At 47.8% G+C, this 19,443-nt stretch overlaps 6 protein-coding genes across 6 annotated transcripts; 2 read left to right on the top strand and 4 right to left on the bottom strand.

Annotated features, from left to right (window-relative positions):
- Positions 1 to 1,370: 1,370 nt before the first annotated feature.
- GLAREA_12192 (uncharacterized protein) lies at positions 1,371 to 2,304 on the top strand (the record flags this gene model as incomplete). Its single annotated transcript, XM_008082974.1, has 3 exons — positions 1,371 to 1,494; positions 1,542 to 1,681; positions 1,726 to 2,304. 3 exons carry the CDS (start codon positions 1,371 to 1,373, stop codon positions 2,302 to 2,304), a joined length of 843 nt encoding a protein of 280 aa, XP_008081165.1.
- Positions 2,305 to 4,873: 2,569 nt separating this feature from the next.
- Positions 4,874 to 11,502, bottom strand: GLAREA_12191 (Thiolase-like protein; the record flags this gene model as incomplete). Its single annotated transcript, XM_008082973.1, has 3 exons — positions 4,874 to 4,968; positions 5,023 to 11,147; positions 11,210 to 11,502. 3 exons carry the CDS (start codon positions 11,500 to 11,502, stop codon positions 4,874 to 4,876), a joined length of 6,513 nt encoding a protein of 2,170 aa, XP_008081164.1.
- Positions 11,503 to 12,820: 1,318 nt separating this feature from the next.
- GLAREA_12190 (Metallo-dependent hydrolase) lies at positions 12,821 to 13,655 on the bottom strand (the record flags this gene model as incomplete). The annotated part of the gene is made up of 2 exons (XM_008082972.1): positions 12,821 to 13,539; positions 13,604 to 13,655. The coding sequence occupies 2 exons, from the start codon at positions 13,653 to 13,655 to the stop codon at positions 12,821 to 12,823; spliced, it is 771 nt and encodes a 256-aa protein (XP_008081163.1).
- A 1,396-nt stretch (positions 13,656 to 15,051) lies between these two features.
- Positions 15,052 to 15,243, bottom strand: GLAREA_12189 (uncharacterized protein; the record flags this gene model as incomplete). Its single annotated transcript, XM_008082971.1, has 1 exon — positions 15,052 to 15,243. One exon carries the CDS (start codon positions 15,241 to 15,243, stop codon positions 15,052 to 15,054), a length of 192 nt encoding a protein of 63 aa, XP_008081162.1.
- A 584-nt stretch (positions 15,244 to 15,827) lies between these two features.
- On the top strand, positions 15,828 to 16,142 carry GLAREA_12188 (putative tyrosinase central protein; the record flags this gene model as incomplete). Its single annotated transcript, XM_008082970.1, has 2 exons — positions 15,828 to 15,915; positions 16,024 to 16,142. 2 exons carry the CDS (start codon positions 15,828 to 15,830, stop codon positions 16,140 to 16,142), a joined length of 207 nt encoding a protein of 68 aa, XP_008081161.1.
- A 1,442-nt stretch (positions 16,143 to 17,584) lies between these two features.
- On the bottom strand, positions 17,585 to 18,963 carry GLAREA_12187 (uncharacterized protein; the record flags this gene model as incomplete). The annotated part of the gene is made up of 2 exons (XM_008082969.1): positions 17,585 to 18,709; positions 18,757 to 18,963. The coding sequence occupies 2 exons, from the start codon at positions 18,961 to 18,963 to the stop codon at positions 17,585 to 17,587; spliced, it is 1,332 nt and encodes a 443-aa protein (XP_008081160.1).
- Positions 18,964 to 19,443: the final 480 nt, after the last annotated feature.

Genomic DNA, 19,443 nt, shown 5'->3' with positions numbered 1-19,443 from the left:
TATCAAAGTGCAAGAACAAGCTGGTATTGCACCACCAGCATACAGTACAGCCGAAACTCAATCGGCTAACGCAGTGGGGGGAACCGGCGTTTTTAGTGTTTGGAGCCAACATCCATGAAGACTGTACTCGCCAGCAGCTGTTCCCACAGCTGTCTTAGAACGCTCTTCTCCTCGATGAACAATCGGGCTTCAGCTGTCAACTATCAACCCGGCTCAGGAAAGTCCTGGGTGATTGAGTTGTGATCATCTCAGAACCTCAGGCCGTCGCATTGTCGCTGGGCGTCTAGCAACGTCAATGTCTTAGCAGTAAGCCGAATTCTACGCTTGAAAGAGATAGATGGGATTCGCTGAGACCGGAGGAGCTACTAATGACGTCCGCAGGTTGTGACGAAGTTGTCTAAGTACCGTTGTAGCTTATCTTAAGGTTAGTGATTTCTCTGGGGAAGATGAATGCTTTTGAAGCAAGCGACTACGTCTCGCTTTGAGAAGATCCATCGAAACCCGCTAGTGAGAAGGCAGTAGACCGTGCTCCTGGCCCAACGAAAGTTGCAGTTAAGGCTCCTCCATCTATCAGTCGCCTCTCCATTGCTACCTCATAGTATCATACTTTTCATTTCCGTTGTGTGTTATATTTCAATGACCCAGCCAATTGAAGGAAGAATGTCGTAACACTACTTCTCATTCAGATTACCCTCCCAAGCTGTTAGGTATGCTGCAAGAACGGGCTATTCTTTTGCTGTGTCTCTTTCTTGATATTTGACGCGATGGAGCTATTAATATGGTGCAAGTGCTCATTGAAGGACTGTTCAAAGGTCCAACAGGTTGAACAGTTTTCTACGAACGCCGTCCGACGGGTCTTACCCATCGTCCAAGCCTTTGCCATTGAACCTTGTAATAGGGGAAAGCTTGATAAAAATGAATCAAGGTGCTAGGCTAAATATCAAGAGTTTCGATACCATGCTCGCAATACTGTTTTAACCCCTATTTACGATCCCTCACGAATCCATCATAGAGCACAAAACAAATCGCAAACTCTCACACGAAGTTTTCGAAGTTGAGTTTCCCTATATCAACGTCGCGTCCTAAAAAGGCAAGTGTGTATGTTCGCGCTCGTCTGTGCCGTGAGGGAGGTTGCGTCGTTATGCCTTCGCAGGGGTTTGAATGGACTGCGCCCCCTTCATCACCCTCGTATTCACATTTACCGAGCATCACAAAAAGGAGAAGTCTCGTCTTCTCTCCCAAGGCAACCACCCCGCGTTCATCCACTCGTTTTCACCGTTCATTCATTTTCAGAAATGCAACAATTAATCATTGTCGCTCTCACAGTGCTGTGTCTCAGCCAAAATGTTCTCGCTAATATCAGATTCACAATGTTATATACCAACAATCCGAAGATTTATGTCGAAAGACCATATCAAATCGTGTGGACGGGTGCAGAAGCGTTGGCCAATATAACGTTTGTGGATGGGGATGGGACGATTACTACAATTGAATGTATGAAGTGTGATACGAGTGGAAGTTGGGAGGCTAATTGTGTGTAGCGTATAGCTCACAGACAACGTTCAATTGGATACCCAGTAAAGAGCTTTTGAATCATAAGGGGAAGTTGACAATCACCGATGGAGCTGCAAAGGATATGACTGCTGAATTCGCGTTCGTGGATGAGACTTCCGATATACAGGTCAGTCATTCGTTTGAACTCATGATCGTATCTAACAATCAAAGACAACAACCGCCATGTCTTCAAGCCCTACACAAACAACCAGCATCACAGGTGCCACAACCGCAAGCTCCGCAATACCCGCCTCCACCACGGCATCTCAATCTCCAACCCTCTCACCTACACCTTATCCCACCAACACCAGCGAACTCACCACGGGTCTCAGCACAGCCGTCAAAGCCGGAATCGTCGTCGCGATTCTACTCGCTATCTTCGCGCTCATGGGTGCGGGATACTACCTCTTATTCTTCCGCAAACGCAAATCATTATCATCATCCCATGATGGACGCATCCACGACCCATACGTCCTCGCGCAGAATAAACTTAACGATAGTACGTACAGCATGACGCCTACGTCACCGTCTTTCACGATGCAGGAGATGGCTGATAAGGATGTTGTTCCTGGAAAGAGGGGTCTCGTTGTGGCTGTGAATGAGATGCCGGTGGAGATGGGGGCGGGGGAGGTGAGAGGGGGGAGGGAGAAGTTTCTGGGTGGGATGAGGGTGCAGGAAAGGGAGGGGAGGGGAAGTGGGGAGAAGGTTTTGTTTGAAGAGGGGAAGAGTCTGAGGAGGGATATGAGTTGATGGGGAAGGATGGATTGTACAATCTTTCTTTGTTGACCATGGGGTTATACGCTTTGCATTGGTTTGGAGTTTGACATGGAGTCGTTATATTGAGAGTGTTGGGCGTCTTGTTCGAAAACCAGATTAAGGTGGATGGGTTTCTTGTTCAGCAGACGAGCTCTAGTTGTTTGACAGCTGTATTTTCTTAAGGACTTCGTATCATGCGAAGTCGGCCATCTCGAAATCAGTTCTCGAATTTCTGGAACGGCTCGCTCGACGATTTGGAAAGACGTTATTAGCGTCCTCGCCAACACCGGGAGAAACACGCACGAGGTCGGAGGGCTGCGAATGCAGATTTCGATGGACCGAAACCTCAATCCCACTATCATCGGGGTGAGAAGCGCAATAGTGAGGTTGAACGAGCGGGTGTTGGATTGGAAAAGGATCCTCTGTTATCAACACTCCTTTCACGGATCATCCATTGTGTATTTACTTATGTAGGATAATGTTTAAGAAATCAACCCCACATATCATCAGACCGTTGTTACTATATGTCAGTCATCACATTTCGAGCTCCTACTCTCGCGACGGCTTTTTGTTTGCTACGTTATGGGTAAGGAGAGGTAGATTTGGAATATATGGCGTTGGAATGAGGGGGGATGTGGGTGTGGGTGGAGAGCAGATGGTAAGAGGGGAAGAGGCGGGGGGTTAATGCGAGGATGGGGGTTTGGATGATGAGGGGGGTTCTGGAGAGGTTGTTTGGGGGGTGGACTCGGTGGAGGAGGGATGGAGTGGAGGAGTTGAGGGTCAGAGGGGATAGGTAAGAGGGTGTGGTTTGGGAGATTTAGGTCACGGTGTGCATGCTCGCGGAGGACAAAATAAGTGTCAGCTACCTACTTACTAATTTTGTGAGTCAAGAAGTCGGCTTCGAAAAGAGCTAAGAAGTCTTATTTACTTGAAATAATTGACGAAATAGGTCATATTGTTCCAAGTTAATACACTAAATGCCGATATTTCGTCAACTTAATCGAAGAAATATCGTGCTTCGACTACTACACCGCGAGGCATAGTACTAGGTAAGAAAGCTCTCCGCGTACGTATTAAACTCTCCTTAGCACATTCTATACTTCACAACCATACTTCTATACTCAGCTATACTATTGCGATTTAGATTACGGTACCTATCTCGTTTCTCCTTCTAGGAAGAATAAATCTAACCTGGCTTATGTTAACCGTCTCATAGACCTCGGGATTAGGTATTGTCGTGTTTAAATTTATTTGGACCTAGGCGCCGTAGAAGGAAATTTATTGCATCCGAGCAGAGGATGGGTGGACAATGAGGGCTTGGAGGTGATGATTGAGAGATTTTGATGGCAAGGGAGAATAATGTAGATGTCTGAATAATGGCATAGAGCGGAGATTATATTGGGTTTCTTAGGGGTTTACTAAATCTAGAACGTATTTTTGATATATCTAGATCGTTATATAATATTTAGTAAAGCTGTGCCCTACATTGCTCTATATAAATTTATATAGAACATAATTAAATAAAATATAAGTAGAAGTAGCTCTAAACTTTTATAAATATCTTTAAATATATCCTACTTCGCTCGAGCGACCTTGTTAAGGGAGCGTAGGCTGGAGGTATGCACCTTGGGTACGTTCTGGAAATGTGGTAAAAACTGTCTTATTAAGTATGCGGCCGGAGGCGCTTTTGTACATGCGTCAGGTGACGCGTGCGTTACCTGACAGACCTCTAGAGGAGCGGTATTATCGCCGTAGAAACCTCTATCTATAACTAAGGCCTGATACTATACGAAGGAAATAGTCGATTTAATTTATAATTCTAACTCTATTTATATACTAAGGTAGGTGACGGTAATTCGAAGGCTTTATATTCGTGGAATATCTTTACTATATAACGATCTAGATATATTAAAAATACGTTCTAGATTTAGTAGGCCCCTTAAATTTCCTTCCCCGGCGCCTAAGCTTAGACTATATTAAACTTAATAATACTTATTAACCCCGAGGTCTAGAAGATAATTAAGACTAAATAAGTTTTATTTATTCTTCCTAGGAGGATAAACGAGATCGTTGCCGTAATGTAAGTGACATCAGTATAGCTAATTGTAAAATTATAGTTTGAGTAGAAAGTGTGCCGGGGCGATTTAAAAGGAAGTTTCCGGGTAGGTTAAGCCGCGCGGTTACTGTAAATGTGGCATGAATTGATTGGAATTTTGCTAGATGAAAGGTGCAGTACGTGACAAGGCGATGGAATGAGTACCTAAATAAAGAAGTAACCAAAAGAGAATATCATCTAATCATTAAACACCCACCGCGCCAGAAGCCCCTCGCGGAGGACAAAATGAGTGGCAGTCACCTTCCTGTAAATTCTTCGACTAATTAAACGAGTCGACTTCGAATAGAGCTTAAAAGTCCTAGTTACTTAGATTAGTTGACGAAATGATTGTAATGTTCCAAGTTAATCCACTAAATGCCGATATTTCGTCAACTTAATCGAGGAAATAATTCTGGTTCAACTGCCATTTATTTTGTCCTCCGCGAACCCCCAATCTAAATTCCGCATCTAAACCGTCCCATCCGCAACTGCTTTTTCAACAGTCTTCACAACCACACTCCCAACCTCCCTCGCATAAGGCGGACACATCATCGAGAAATGATCTATCACCCAAATATTAGCCGTCTTCCCTCACATCACACACAAGGGGAACTTACCACCATCAACAACCACCACATCGATATTTTCCCCCACGAAATCCTCCCACCCATTCATCCCAAACATCTCCCGTCTCCCATAAAACCACAAATTGAAATACCTTTCCAACTCATCAAGACTCATCTCATCCATCCTCTTCCCGATATCCTGACCAGGACGTCCCATGGCGGCGATCGGCGCATCAGGTCGGTTGTCGAGACCTAGTTTTGCCCAGACGACAGCGACGTGGTGGGGTCGACGATCGATGGGGAAGGGAGGGGCGTTGTACGCAAATAAAGCGCGACATGTTGCCATGAGATGATCCCTCTCTTGCACAGATAAATCTTCAGGGAGGTCTCTCGCGCGGTTTATACCCTCGAATGTGTCAAGTCTATCCACGAAATAAGTCGTCACGATACTCGTCGCGCTCAAGCTCGGCGGGCTCAAGCTCGGCGCACGCATATCCAGTATAACAAGCGCGGCGATCTCTTCGCCCTGACGGGTAAGACTGTGCGCGACTTCATACGCGTAGATGGACCCCGCGGACCAACCACCGATGAGGTAGGGGCCGTGGGGCTGGATGCGGCGGATTGTACGCAGGAAGATGGTTGCCATTTCGACGATGGAGAGGTCGAAGGCGGAGGGGTTGCCGAGGAAGGGGGATTCGAGGGCGTAGATCCGGCGGCCGGCTGGGAGGGCCGAGAGGTGGATGTAGGATTCTACGGTGCCGGAGCCATCGGTTGTGAGGAATAGGGGGGCGGAGCGGGACTTGGATTGGCCTTGGATCAAGACTGCTCTAGACAAGGCGGTATCGATCTTCTGTTGACGAGCGGATGTGGGTGCTGATGGAGCTACAGCAAGATTTGGCTCCTTTGCAAGAGAAGGCCTTTGCGGTACCTCTTCACCTGCTGGCTCATCCAATTCCTTTTTAACAGCCGCTACCGTCTTGTTCTCGGTAAAGAAAGCAGCAGGAAGCTCGATATCGGTGTCGTTCTGGAATTGAGAAAGAATCTTAATGCTGAGCATAGAATCCATGCCAATAGATTCGAACGTGGTGGATGGCGTGAGATCACTAGCATTCAGACCTAGTGCATCGGCAATGAGATTGAAGAGCGCCTCGCTTGGATGCGGCTTTGCTTGACTCTGCGTTCTAGTTCTACTCTTACGCTTGGGTGTGGAAACAGAATCTGGCTTGGTTGTTCGCTCACTCTCAGTTTTATCTTCTACTTCTTGACTCCCTAGTTCCTTCTCCACGGCGGCGGGAGTTGGAAAATTGGTGAAGAACGCAGCGGGAAGCTCAACAGAGGTAGCTTTCTGAAAGTCAGCTAGAATGGCAATGCTCATTTGAGAATCGACACCAAGTTCCGAGAAAGTCATGTTGGTTGAGCTTGTCAATTCAGCCACGCTGACGCCGCTGCGGGCCGCAATTATATCAAACAACTCCGCGGAGAGATTTACTACGACTGATATGCTACTGCTTGACGATGCATAAGAAGGTTCAGATGCTGGCGTTGATGGAGAGTCGCTTGAACCAGAGCTCTTCGCATGCTGCCACTCGCGCCTTGGACTGGCCTTTGATTGACGCTTTGGTGGCAGCGCACGAGCTGACCCTGTAAGCAATGCAAAGGAGTCTCGTTCGAGTTTCTTGAAGCATATATCTGTGCAGACAGTGGCGAGTTTGTCGTTGCTATCGGTGACATACACATCGCACAAGCTTGTACCAGTCTTAGTATCTTGCTCCCGAATCATGGCATAAGCACGGTACGGCCCCCTTGATAGGTCATCTAGAACACGCAAAGATCCGATGTGATTGGCAATATGAATTTCACTCTTAGGCTTTCGTACGTCCGCGTTGAGTAGGAAACCGGCGACGTGGACAATGGTATCAACGGCGAATGGGTTACAAGTGAATGTGCCGAGCTCCTTATTCAGATCCACTTGAAGAACAATGAAAGCATCGTGAAAGTCCATCGCCAAAGTAGCTTCGTCTACACCGTGGAATTGACCTGAGTAGTCAACTATCTCGGAGAAGAGTTTGTAGAACAAAGCTTTGTTCATCCTATGGACTTCTTTGGGTGACGATGACACGAGGGCGCTTAAGCGAGACTTCACAAGCGGCTGTATTCGCGACCAGTCTCGAATGCATGTCTCAATAGGTTGGCCCAGGCGGATGGAGCAGGAGCCATATTCGCTCGAGGAAGCGGCTCCCTTTTCTGCAGACAAGAACCGGATCGAAACCATGGCTGTTGATTGATCCAGGTCACCTTCTACCAAAGCGAGTGTTGGATCATTATCACTTCCGCGGAGAACCAACGGATTGCGCATACTCAAATTGGTGAGGTCATATGTGGCCAAATTCGTGTTGGAGATATTGCTGCTCTCCTTCTCGAGGTACGCGGCCGCAGTATATGCCATATCAATGAAGACGCTCGCAGGGCAGATGGCGACTCCATCAACAACATGACCACCGATGGCTCGTGCGAGATGAGGATCAGATAGGTCCGCGGCGAAAGTTGCGAGAATGTGAGATCCTTCTTTCCGTATTTGCCTGACTGAATTTAAGGATGCGGAAGAGAGTCGAGTAACCCCAGACTGCGAAGCACTCTGGATAACATTAGGCGTCTTGTTAGGTGCCCTTTTAGTATCGTAAGAGAACCAAAAGCTTTTGAGATCAAATGCGTATGTTGGCAGATCACTGATCAAGCGGAGATGATCGAAATGGTCTCTGTGGAAGTCTGCCCATGAAACGGACAGCTGTGCACGATGGGCAGCAGCGAGACACTGAGAGATAGACTCCCAGTCATCGCGTCTACGACGCAAGCTTGGGTAGCTGCTTGGTTTTGCCTCTTGAAGTGAAGAAGCCATGAGACCGATACATACTGAATGTGGTCCACACTCGAGGACCAGAGATTGGTTATCAATCAGCCCTTCACGTTCACAGGCTCGAATTGCTTCCACGAAAGCGACGGGTTCCCGAGTGTGTCTGCGGAGGTAATTTGCGCTGAAAACTCCATCCTCACCAGGCTTGACAATTCTGCCAAGCAACGTAGATGCTACTGGAAGAGTTGGTGGGTGAAATTTGACCTGAGATGCGCACTTCTCGAGATCATCTAGCATAGGATCCATTTGACGGGTGTGGAATGCATATTGAACGCGTAAGCGAGTAGCTGTTGAATGTCCCTCCGAATTTAAGTAACTCTCAAGAGCCTCAATAGCGGGAACAGAACCGCCAACGACGGTACTTGATGGGCCGTTGTAGCATGAAATTTCGCATCCTGCAGTTGCTGCAGAATCTCTCAAGCGCCATTGAACAGTGCTGGCTGGAAGAGAGACAGCTAACATTGTGGAGTCGGATGGTGAACAATGCTTGGCAATAAGCGTTGCGCGCTCGTATACCAAAGCGAGCGCATCGCCTACTGAAAGCACACCCGCAATGCAGAGTGCTGCATACTCACCGAGACTGTGCCCGATGAGTAATGTTGGTTGGATACCAAGTGACTGCCAGTACTTAGTCAGGGAAATCTCGAGCGCAACAGTTGCGACTTGCAAGATGACACCGGCGGTTGTGGCATCCACAGTGATAGATTGTTCTGTCTCACGGATCGCGTCGATGAACTGACATTCCAACCCTTGAGCGTCACAAAGGTTCTGGTAAGAGTCAAGAAGGCGCTTGAAGGTAGCCGAAGTGCGATACAGCATACCGCCCATGCCCATATGCTGAGCACCCTGGCCTGTGAAGGCGAAGACAACCGACTTTGCTTGCTCTGGCGCTAACTCGAGAGTTGGCTTCTCAAGCTGTTTCAGGAGATCTGCGGTTGAACTTGTAACGTAGGCCGCTCGGTGGACCTGATGCATGCGCCGAGCAGTAGTAGTGTAAGCCAAATCGGCTAACTGAGTTTCTGGATGCTGTAACAAGTACTTGCGGAGACGGGACTTGTTCGCATCATGTGCTGATAGAGTTCGGCCAGATGTGACTACAACGTGATGTGCTCGTTCATCGGGCGTCGATGGCGGAGGCAACGCGAAGGACGGTGTATCATGAACCACGAAAGAAATGTTTCCACCACTGGCGTCGAAGTTATTAGTGACAAGATAGCGAGGAGTCGTTCCGTTGCGTTTCCAAGCCTGTCCACTGGCGAGCTGCACATCACCACTGTCCAATATTGGCTTGACATGTGGATTGAGTGAAAGAGGTTGATTAGGCTGAGGGGGGATCATATTGCGTTGAAGAACAAGAACTGCTTTGATCATCGAAATGATTCCTGCTGCAGCCTCACTGTGGCCAAGATTTGCTTTCACAGCCCCAATTATGAGTGCTTGAGCCCTGCGAGGCTCGAGTGGAGTGGGTCTTGCAAACACCTTTTGCACAGCAGCCGTCTCAACTTTGTCGCCAGCCTGGGTGCCGGTACCATGCATCTCAACGTAGCCAACGTCGTGTGGTCGTATTCCTGCTTGTCGTAGTACCTTTCGGTACAGTGTCTCTTGAGCTTTTTCTCCAGGATATGTAATCGACCCAGCACCAGCATTGCAGTTACGCGCTGCACCTGCGAGGACGGCGAGAACGTTGTCCTTTGAGCGCACAGCATCTGATAGGCGCTTCAAAATGACAACACCTACACCCTCACCACGGCAATATCCATCAGCACTATCAGAGTATGTTTTGCATGCCCCAGTTGGTGAGAGGAATCCACCCTGGCTCAGACCGGCGAACCATTCAGGTGCATTGAGCAGCGTGCCACCACCAACAACTGCCGCATCGCATTGGCCTGAAGCAAGAGCATCGCGTGCGAGACAAAGCCCAGTAGCACTGGAAGAGCATCCAGTATCGATGCTATAAAAGCCACCGGCCCATTGGAAGTAATGAGCCAAACGTCCAGGAGCAAAGCTACGATTAACTCCCGGGAGGTAATGCGTATCGATGCCTTGTTGCTCATTGATGGTCTTCCAATCATCCACCGTCTGACCGAAGTAGGTGGCAATTCTTGGTGGACTCTGTTGGCCTTTGGCGGAAGATGGTGAGTATCCGGCCATCTCTAGAGCTTCATATGTTGTCATTAACAGTATACGCTGAACTGGGTCCATTTGCAAAGCCTCGCGAGGCGAGATGTTGAACAAACGATGATCAAAGTCTCCGGGGTTCTTGAGGAAACACCCGAATCGGGTGAGTAGAGCATTGTGCGTCTCTCGGGAAGGATCATAGAAGTCATCTATATTGAAGCGCGAGGATGGAATCTCCTGGTGTGTCGTTGTACCGCTCTCCAACAAGCGCCACAGCTCATCCAGAGTGTCGCTGTCAGGGAAACGTCCAGACATGCCAACAACCGCGATTGCATCTGGTGAGATGCTGGAGACATCGTCGCCCCACGGCATTGGACATGGTGTGGGCTCATTAATGGTTACCACTTGACCATACTGCTGGAAAATGTGTTGCACGACGGATGAATCCCAAGTCGAGCCGATTGTTGTGAGGATAACGTTGGAGCTGTGGGTCTCCTTTAGCGTCTCCGCTACGGCCTGGGCCGTCTCCTCGATGTTGATTGGCTTGTGGGCGATCTCGGCAATGGTGCGGCCCCAAAGCTCGCTAAGCGATCCCCCTGATTGATAGGCAGTTGAAGAGTGTGCGGAGTACAACTGTCGTTGAACAATATGATTGTTCAATGATGAGGACTCTCCAAGGATATGTGCAACATCCACTGACGGAAGATGTGAGCCGTACATAGGACATCTGAGTGGTGCCGAAGCCAACGTCATGTGGGTAAAACCCGAAGTTTGTGCAAGTGCATCTAGTGTTGATGGCGGTCCAAACACGACAGCGTCAACTGGTGTGGTTTGGCCAATATAAGCTCGGTGGAGCGGCGGTCTTGTGCTGTTGAAAGTTTCGAGTTGTTGTTCTAATTCCTCAGTGAAGTTGGGGATTTCACGGGCCCATGTGCCATTGGAATCTTCGATATCTTTTCCTATTCGTTGCAACTCAACAGCAAGATGGAAGCCGACAACAACAGCTTCCAGGCCCAATGAGACGATGTTGTCGACATTCCTGGCTGTAACAGCAACAGTTGCTGCCAGTAATCCAAACCCGAATCCAATGGGAACTGATTTCTCCCCGTCCCCGGCTGACAGTATTGATGGTTGATCTTCTGCTAGCCTATATCAAAGTTAATATGAAAGTTAAAATCTTGCTACATCAGAAGAAGGGAGTTTACTAACACTAATAGGTCACCAATCTGAGCTGTTGTAAACAGAACCAATTCAACGATGACACTTGGCACCTCTTGGGTGACATGTCGTTCAGCGAGTTCCACGACGTCCTCGAACTCACCAATCCTCTGACGTTCGTCAATATTCAAACCCTCAACATGTCTACGAATAGCTGCTGCCGCTTCAGTGAGGAAGGTTCGGAGCTTAGGTTGTGTCCTGGATCGTACACTCAATTTGTGCAATGTTCCGAGTAGATCGGTTTGTTCATTTGGAAACAGAAGGACATGATTTTGAGAAGCCATGGTGAGTAGATCAAGAGCAGATTGGAACAGAAGTGAGTATGTTGAATTGCTTAAAGATTAACTAGAGAGGATTGTCCTTCTATTTATCACAATAGTTAGCACACTTCCACGCGGCTGAATCCATCTAAACATTCTAAAACCGAGGCCTACCCGCTATCTAGAGTATAGTTAATACTAACTAAATAAAACTACTAGACGGCGGTCCTGAAAAAACTACTAGAAGGCGGTCCTAGGAACTACTCGATTCCTGTAACCTTGTCTAATCCCGGGACCTTCGGTCCTAGGGGTATCACGACGCCGAGGACGACGCTACTCGTGACACCTAAGAATAGCTTGAATATCGGTCTACCGCGTTCTTCTATTACTCTCGGAGGTATAAACCTACTTAATAAGTCGTTTTCGTTAAGGTATATTTAAGAGAACCTTTCGACTATATTTTATTTTTAGGGAGTAAGGCGATAGTAAAGAGCGTACCCAACTTACCTAAGGCTTATATTAAGCTAAAGGGCAATTTAAGCTTATATAAAGTTAGCGTTAAAGTATAAGGTCTCTATTCGTAGGCGTTCGTCGCGAGAGAGCTACTTTTGGGGTGTTTTAGGCGTTAGTATAGAGTATTGTAAATCTATAATATAAAAGTGAGTGATTTAGGGTGAAAAAGCGGCCCCTAAGGCATTATATGCTTATTGGCCAGAATGTAGAACCTTCTAGAGAGTATACTAACGACGAACCTACACTTATTACCCCTTGTACTAAGTACGACAGCGCTTACGGACGTCCGAAGTGCTATATACTCTAAATAGAACCACCCGTGGGCTGACTTTACCCCACTTACGATCGTGGCTATATTTCGCGTATTCCAAAGGATTAAGTAAGCAAGAAAAAAATATTCTAAGTTCTAGCGTTTCGTTTATTTATTATGTTCTGAGAAATATCTAAAACGAATTCCACGTCTAGTCGGGTAGTAGTCCTTACGGGGTAACATTTCGCTTAAGAGTGCCGTTCAACTTATGGTAAAGGGGATGCTGATTCCCTACCCAGGTACGTGGGTACGGGTGGGGCACAAATAAACCTTAAGCCTTACCAGGGGCATCAAGAAGGGGGCGTGCATATATTAGCCCAACGTGGAATAGCTCGCTGTACGCACATCGGAAAAGTCCGACGACATACTTCAAAGTCATTTATATTTGCTGCTCCGAGTACTAGCTATGCAGTATATGGGTAACACAACATATTCTTGTCAATTAGTTTCCCACGTCTACCTTCAATCTGAGAAGTTGTTCAGCATTTCGATATGCAATCATGTCCAACTGCTCATGGGTCAGCATGCCACTTTCCTCGAGCTGGCCGAACCATTCGCGTCCCTTCTCGTTAGACTCGAAGGGGAAATCAACGCTATACATGATCTTTTCAATCTTTGTATTCTCCAAGATGCATTCAGCGGTGCGAGGCTCCATGTCCCAGAGGTAGTGATCCAGATATTCTCATCCCAGACTTGATGCAAGGGGCGATCACGAGGACCCCAACCACCCCAGCGAGTGCTCATATCAGAACATCGCTCCAGCATAAACAGTAACATCTCACCCATATGACCGATGATAATCTTGAGCTTCGGAAACCGGTCAAAAACCCCGGCAGCAAATAGCTTCAGCACATGGAGATCTACATCACTATGCCATCCCCAACCAGCCGCACCGAGGCTGGCAGTGACTGGCATCGGATATGCCCCGACAAACGCCTCAGCCATGCGTGCCGAGGGCCAAGTCGGGTGGAGATAGATAGGGACATCCAACTCACATGCCTTGGCCCACAGCACATCGTATTCAGCTGAATCGAAATGTTTCCCGTCAGCATGATTGTCGATTAAAGCCCCAACGAAACCCAATCGCGCCACACATCTTTCCAACTCGCTAGCAGACTCAGCCGCATCCGAGACAGGAAGGACGGCAAAGGCAGCAAAGCGGTCTGGCTTGTTGCTTTTCGTTATGGCCGGAGCAAGCTCGTCATTCCCATCTCGACAGTTCTGTGGGCTCGGGCCTCCTACAAGGTTGCAATTCCAGTACTATTCTGGTGCAAAAATTATGAATTTGGGAAGCTTACTTACCAGGGGTAAAAGCGTGCGAAACGACCTGAAGCGAGATATCTCCTCGATCCATAGCCTCGAGCCGTCCATCGTCCAGATCTAGCAATTGATTAACAAGATCTGGTACGGCCCGGAGTGTTCGCTGAAAGTTGTCATTGATCGAAGCAAAAATGGCGTTAGAGTAGTAGTGCCAGGGTTTCCCATTTGGTATGGTATACCCTGGTACCAACCCATCCAACCTCTCTTGGGTACCAACCCAAGCTAATCTGTTTGGGTATGGTACCAACCCATGAAGATATACTTGGGTATAGGGTATACCCTTAATATATACTAAATATATGAATGCTAAGTCAGGTTGTAGTGTTGTCGTGTTGTGTCGAAAAGTGAGTTAAGATATGGCAGAATTGTCTGACCGCTTCTAGAGAGTGGTGAGCTAAGATATGGCAGAATTATCTGACCGCTTCCGAAAGTGAGTTAAGATATGGCAGAATTTTCCTGACCGTCATCGGACCGTGATAGGAGCGTTGAAAACCGAGTCGGAGCCGAGCCGGACCGAGTACCCTAGGGTATCGGAAGGGTACCCTGGGTACCCCCGATGTTTTTTGGGTACCTTACCCAAGTATATCTTCATGGGTAGGGTACCAACCCACGGAGGCCTTGGGTATGGTTTGGGTTACCAAATGGGAAACCCTGAGTAGTGCTCCTCCAGAGCAAGGAGTTTTCGTGTCATCTCGCGAAGCAAGGCTTTAGGTTCAGTTGCTAGGCAAAAGAAAGTTAATGAAAGCGAGAACAGTAAACAGCATAACGAGTGGCAAGCTCGTTATACATCAATTTATCAAGTTCACGGTGTACGTTGACGTACAAGTCTTGCTAGCTGCAGGCAAGATGTCACTGTACCTAGATGATAATTCAGCCAATCCACCTACATTTGTTCAAGCTTTTGGCACCTGCCTGAAGCCTCGCACCCACTCGAAGCCTCGGGAACCGATATTTCTCGCATTCCAAAAGCGAAATCAACTAGCAGACGGCGAAATTATCAAGCCGGAAGGGGGAAGTTCTTACGCTATGCGTTCAGCCCTTCTCGAAAGACTCTGCTGACAGGCAACCGGTCGTGAACGCCACGATAAAAGCCTCGGTGTTGATGTTCTTATAAGGTCGCGGTCTGGCAATGGCAATGGCCAGCATGAAGCAAAGGCCCCTCGCTTTATCAGTAGATATTGTCGTTAAAGATGTTTCGTTCAATTTTCTCCCTGGCGACACTTGCCGTGCTATGCGTCGCCCTGCTGGCTCTGGTAGATGCTAATCCGCAATTGATGGATCAGTTGGTGAAAAAGTACCAAGTCAACACCAAGACGAGTCTTCCTCAACATGGAAAATGCACTGCCAACAAATTGGCAGTCCGTAAAGAATGGCAAGTTACCCATCCTCCCTATCCATCACTCCCCCGTTTCCAAATTCTCGCTAACATCCTACTCAGGGCCGAGCTCAACCCTCACGAACGTCGCCAATACATCAAAGCCGTGAAATGTCTCCACGACCTCCCCTCCAAAATCTCCCCCACCAAAGCCCCCGGCGCCCGCTCCCGCCTCGACGACTTCCAAGCCGCCCACATAATCAACACCCGAATCATCCACGCAACGGGACTCTTCTTCGCCTGGCATCGTCATTTCCTCTAACTATTCGAAACTGCACTCCGCGAAGAATGCGGTTATCCAGGCGACCAACCGTACTGGGACTGGGCACGCTGGGCCGACTACCCTACCACCGCCAATCCCCTCTACGACGGCTCTGCCACCTCCCTCTCAGGCAACGGTAAATTCATTCCAAACCGCAACGGCACTCTTCAGCCGTTTCCGATCCCCGTCCCTAACCCCCCAGCTATTTACATCCCTCCCGGCACAGGCGGTGGTTACATCTTCTCCGCCCCTTCGTAAACTGGAAACTCCATCTCGGTCCCGTAATCCGGCAGACCGTTCAAAATGGCCAACCCGTCCCTCCGAACCCCCAGCTCGACGGTCTAGGCTACAATCCTCGCCCTATCATCCGCGACTTCAACAACACTCTCATCCAGCAAGGCGCCAGTTACCCCGTTCTCACATCCTTATCAATGAACGCGACATCCATCCATACATTCCATCCGCAGTTCTTCCAGGGCCCGCATCTAGCGGGCCATTCGTTTATTAGCGGGTATGATAATGATCTGTTTACGAGTCCCGGGGATCCGCTGTTTTGGTTCCATCATGCCATGGTAGATCGGGTGTATACTATTTGGCAGGGACTGGATTTTGAGACGAGGGAGTGGGCGTTGGATGGGACGTTGACGCTTGTTGATGGTATGTTTTAAAATCCCTTTCATGTTTTGAGCTTGGTTTTTATTGGGTAGATGGTGGTGACGGTTGTCTGATGATTATTGGTGGAATAGAGAGCTAATTCAAGAATAGTACCACCAAGCCGCAACGCCACGTTGAATGATGCGATGAGTTTTGAGTTTAGTCCTGATATCACGATCAAGCAGGCGATGAGTCCGACGAAGGAGGGGTGTTGTTATATATATTCTTAGGTGGTTGAGGATTATCTTTGGTTATTGGGAGGTTGGTTTGCGACGTTGGTTTTTGTATGGACTTGGTTGCGTCGGGCTGTGAAGTTGAAGTAAAGGTAATAGAGTGGTATACTTCACTGTAAAACCTAGAGTATCTTAGATTCCCAATCATCTGCCTAGAATATACATGTTTCTACTGTCTCGAAGCTCTAAGATAAACTTTTTGGATTACAGCTTTATACAAGTTCTCATACAAAATCCACTTCCGTTCCCTCTCTCCATCAGAAGAAGCCTTCGCGATGCCCTCCAACATCATCAGTCCCCTCGCCACCCACTTGCCCAGCGATACGCGATAAACCACATACGCACCACGGCTTTCCCAGTCCCAAGACTGGAAATAAAACCAAAGAAGCTCTCTTTCTTTGAACCCAACCCCTTTCCACGCGCAAAGCCCACTAATCCCGTCTCACGCTATTTACAAACACGACTTCTCCTCCCCCTTCAACCTTATCGCGATTTAAACAGTTGACCTCAAAAAGAAACCCCTCACAAGGTGTACTTGAAATAGTATGAGAGTATTTTGATATCCTAGTTTTATTACTCAGAAAACCCATCGATAAATACTATATAACTAAAATTATACTACAATATCTAAATCGCATGCTATAACATACTATTGATAGCAACACGTAGTTTAAGTTCTCAGAATCTTGTATAATCTCATATAAACTCGTCATCGCCACCTTAAAACCTCGCCGTCTACATACAATCGTAATAATCCGATATCTACAATACGTATCCTACTTACCATGAAAATAACAGATCATCAGATCTAAAAATCACGTCGTATCACCAAAGTATTACTATTCCAAGCACCGAGATTCGCAACCTAGATTCAACTCACCACATCTCCCTATAGCCAAAAAGCAAATCGAAGATTGTTTCCTCACGATCACTGATATACCATTGTGAGACGTCACTTACAGACATATGTTGCGAGGATGATAGACTTGACTTGGCTCGGATCCGGTGTTGACCGACAACAGTCAACCGTGAAATCCTCAAAGGAAGTCTGGGCGTCAGATAGATTTCTTTTTAAGTGGTGCCGAGATTAGCTAAATCTGCCAGATAGTAATGCAAATTTTAAAGCAGCTGTACGCTATGGCATTCTAGATACATCACCAAACTCCAAAAATGGAAAATGTCATCTCAAATCGCAGGCGATGGATACCATACTGAGCATCACGAGCATCATATGGAAAGGAAAAAGAAAGGATGCCGTTGAACTTTTCGTGAATCAATTATAATTAAACCAGTACCCTAGGAAGAGTGATGATTCTAACCCTTAATCATCACTCTATAAACGCCGATGCCAGGCTTGTTTACAAGAATAGCCACCGCCTGTAAACAACCACCCTGCCCCAACCCCTCATCCATCCTGCTGCCCAATATCACCAGAAGCATCAAACATGAAGTGGCACACTAGCACCGTGTGTATTGACAATGAACTCAGCCTTCTCGATCCCATCAACAGACTCCGCAAGAGTTGGCAGCGTGTTAGATCCATGTTGAGCGCCCTCACTGACAGTCTCAACAGCGCGCTCATCAACGTTGGTTGCATCTTCATCACCTCCAAAAGCTCCCGGAGGTTTCGGCTCATTTGGCTTTCCAGGAATGGTCTTGGGTGGTGGTCTTGGAGGGAAATTAGGACTAGCATCCTCATCAGCAGCATTCGGTAGAGCGCGAGCTGTATTCTTTGCCTCAGTATCAAGGGCAAATACACCAAGAGTTTCCCATGATGCGAGGTCAAGATCTGTTTCTGGCCTCATTCCTGAAGCCTCGATGGCTTGACAAAGTGGACTGACCAAAGGACACTGTTGTCGTTTCGTTGAAAGGGTGCTGTGCTCCTGAGCTGCCATGGCGAAAGCACCAAGACTTTCCCATGTGGCGAGATCGACATCAGTGTCTGGTGTCATGCCCATGTCTTGGATAGCTTGACAGAATGGAGGATTCAATGGACATCGCTTCTGCCGCTTATGAAGGTCGATCTTTGGAATGACAACCTCTCGGCTTTTAAAGCCGCCACAGGTTTTGGCCGCGGGATTTTTGCAGCACCAACCTTTGCACTTTTGTCGAAATACAGCATTTGAAGTTTCCTCTCGAGACTTGATCTGAGGATGAGAGTCTTCTTGTTGAGCAAGCGCCTCTGGCTCTGCTGCAACTTCTGTCGTAGTCTCAAAATCGGAGTCGAGAGCGCTGATCCACTCTTGGTGGCCACCTTCACCTGACTCGTCCTCTGCACCCTCTGCTAGCGTATCGAGATTGGGGTTGAGGGCAGTTTCTGTATCCTCCGTCGCGGCGGCGTCATCAGAGACGACGACAACTTCTGCATCCTCTGTTTTAACATCGGAATCAGAGCCGGCCGCGGCCATCCACTCGCGATGACCACTCTCCCCTTGCTCGTGGACCGCCGTATTAGTCCCACCCGTCAAAAGCGCCGAATTAACAGCCTCCTCGTTAGTCAGACCCATTGCCTCGCAGTACCAGCAGTGTCCTCTTGGACGCCATTGCGTTCGCGGTTGAAGGGGCTACGGCTATTAGTATCTACCTCGTTGGAAAATTGTGGTTATCATACCTTGATTGTCAAATGATCAGCGACGAGTTTTGCTGTGAAATCGCAGAGATCTCTGATGAGACCGTCGTCGGTGGGAAGGGCGGGTTCGAAGACAGGTATGTGGGATCTCGTAGACACAACAACGATGTTGTCGTCATTGGCGTTGGCGAGCTGACATTTTGTGGCTGTCAGTAATCCTACTGAGAGGAGGTACGTCCACTTGGCCATGTAGTAGAGAGCAAATCCAGCGAACAACCAACGATATGAATACAGAAGTCCGAGAGTGTTTTTGATATTGAACATGAGTATAGTATGCTCGAACGGAATTATATGCTTGTGGATAGTGTATAGCAGTGCATCGAAATGAAGAATTCGATATGATGATGTCGAAGTGTCGAAGTGGAAGAGGAAAAGAGAAGAGAAAAGAAGATCTCTGGAATCTGAGAGAAGAACTGGCGAGGAAGGAAGGAACAGATTGATTGTAGCAAAATTCCAGTGTTCATAAGGAAGGCACCTCCCACTATAGCACGAAGTACGCTCACCTGAGACACACATTCGAGTGCGAGTGAACCAGACAGGTCTAGCCACAGAGGCACAAATAATACGCCAACAACCATTAGAATACAATTAGCTATCCTAGGAGGAATGTTCAAAATGTAGGCACATCGCAAGTCACCGTTGACAATGCAAGCCATTACGTAGAAAGTC

The sequence above is a fragment of the Glarea lozoyensis genome (assembly GCF_000409485.1).
Source record: "Glarea lozoyensis ATCC 20868 chromosome Unknown GLAREA17, whole genome shotgun sequence".
In the NCBI taxonomy this organism is placed as follows: Eukaryota; Fungi; Ascomycota; class Leotiomycetes; order Helotiales; family Helotiaceae; genus Glarea; species Glarea lozoyensis.
This window is presented reverse-complemented; position numbering and strand designations above follow the sequence as displayed.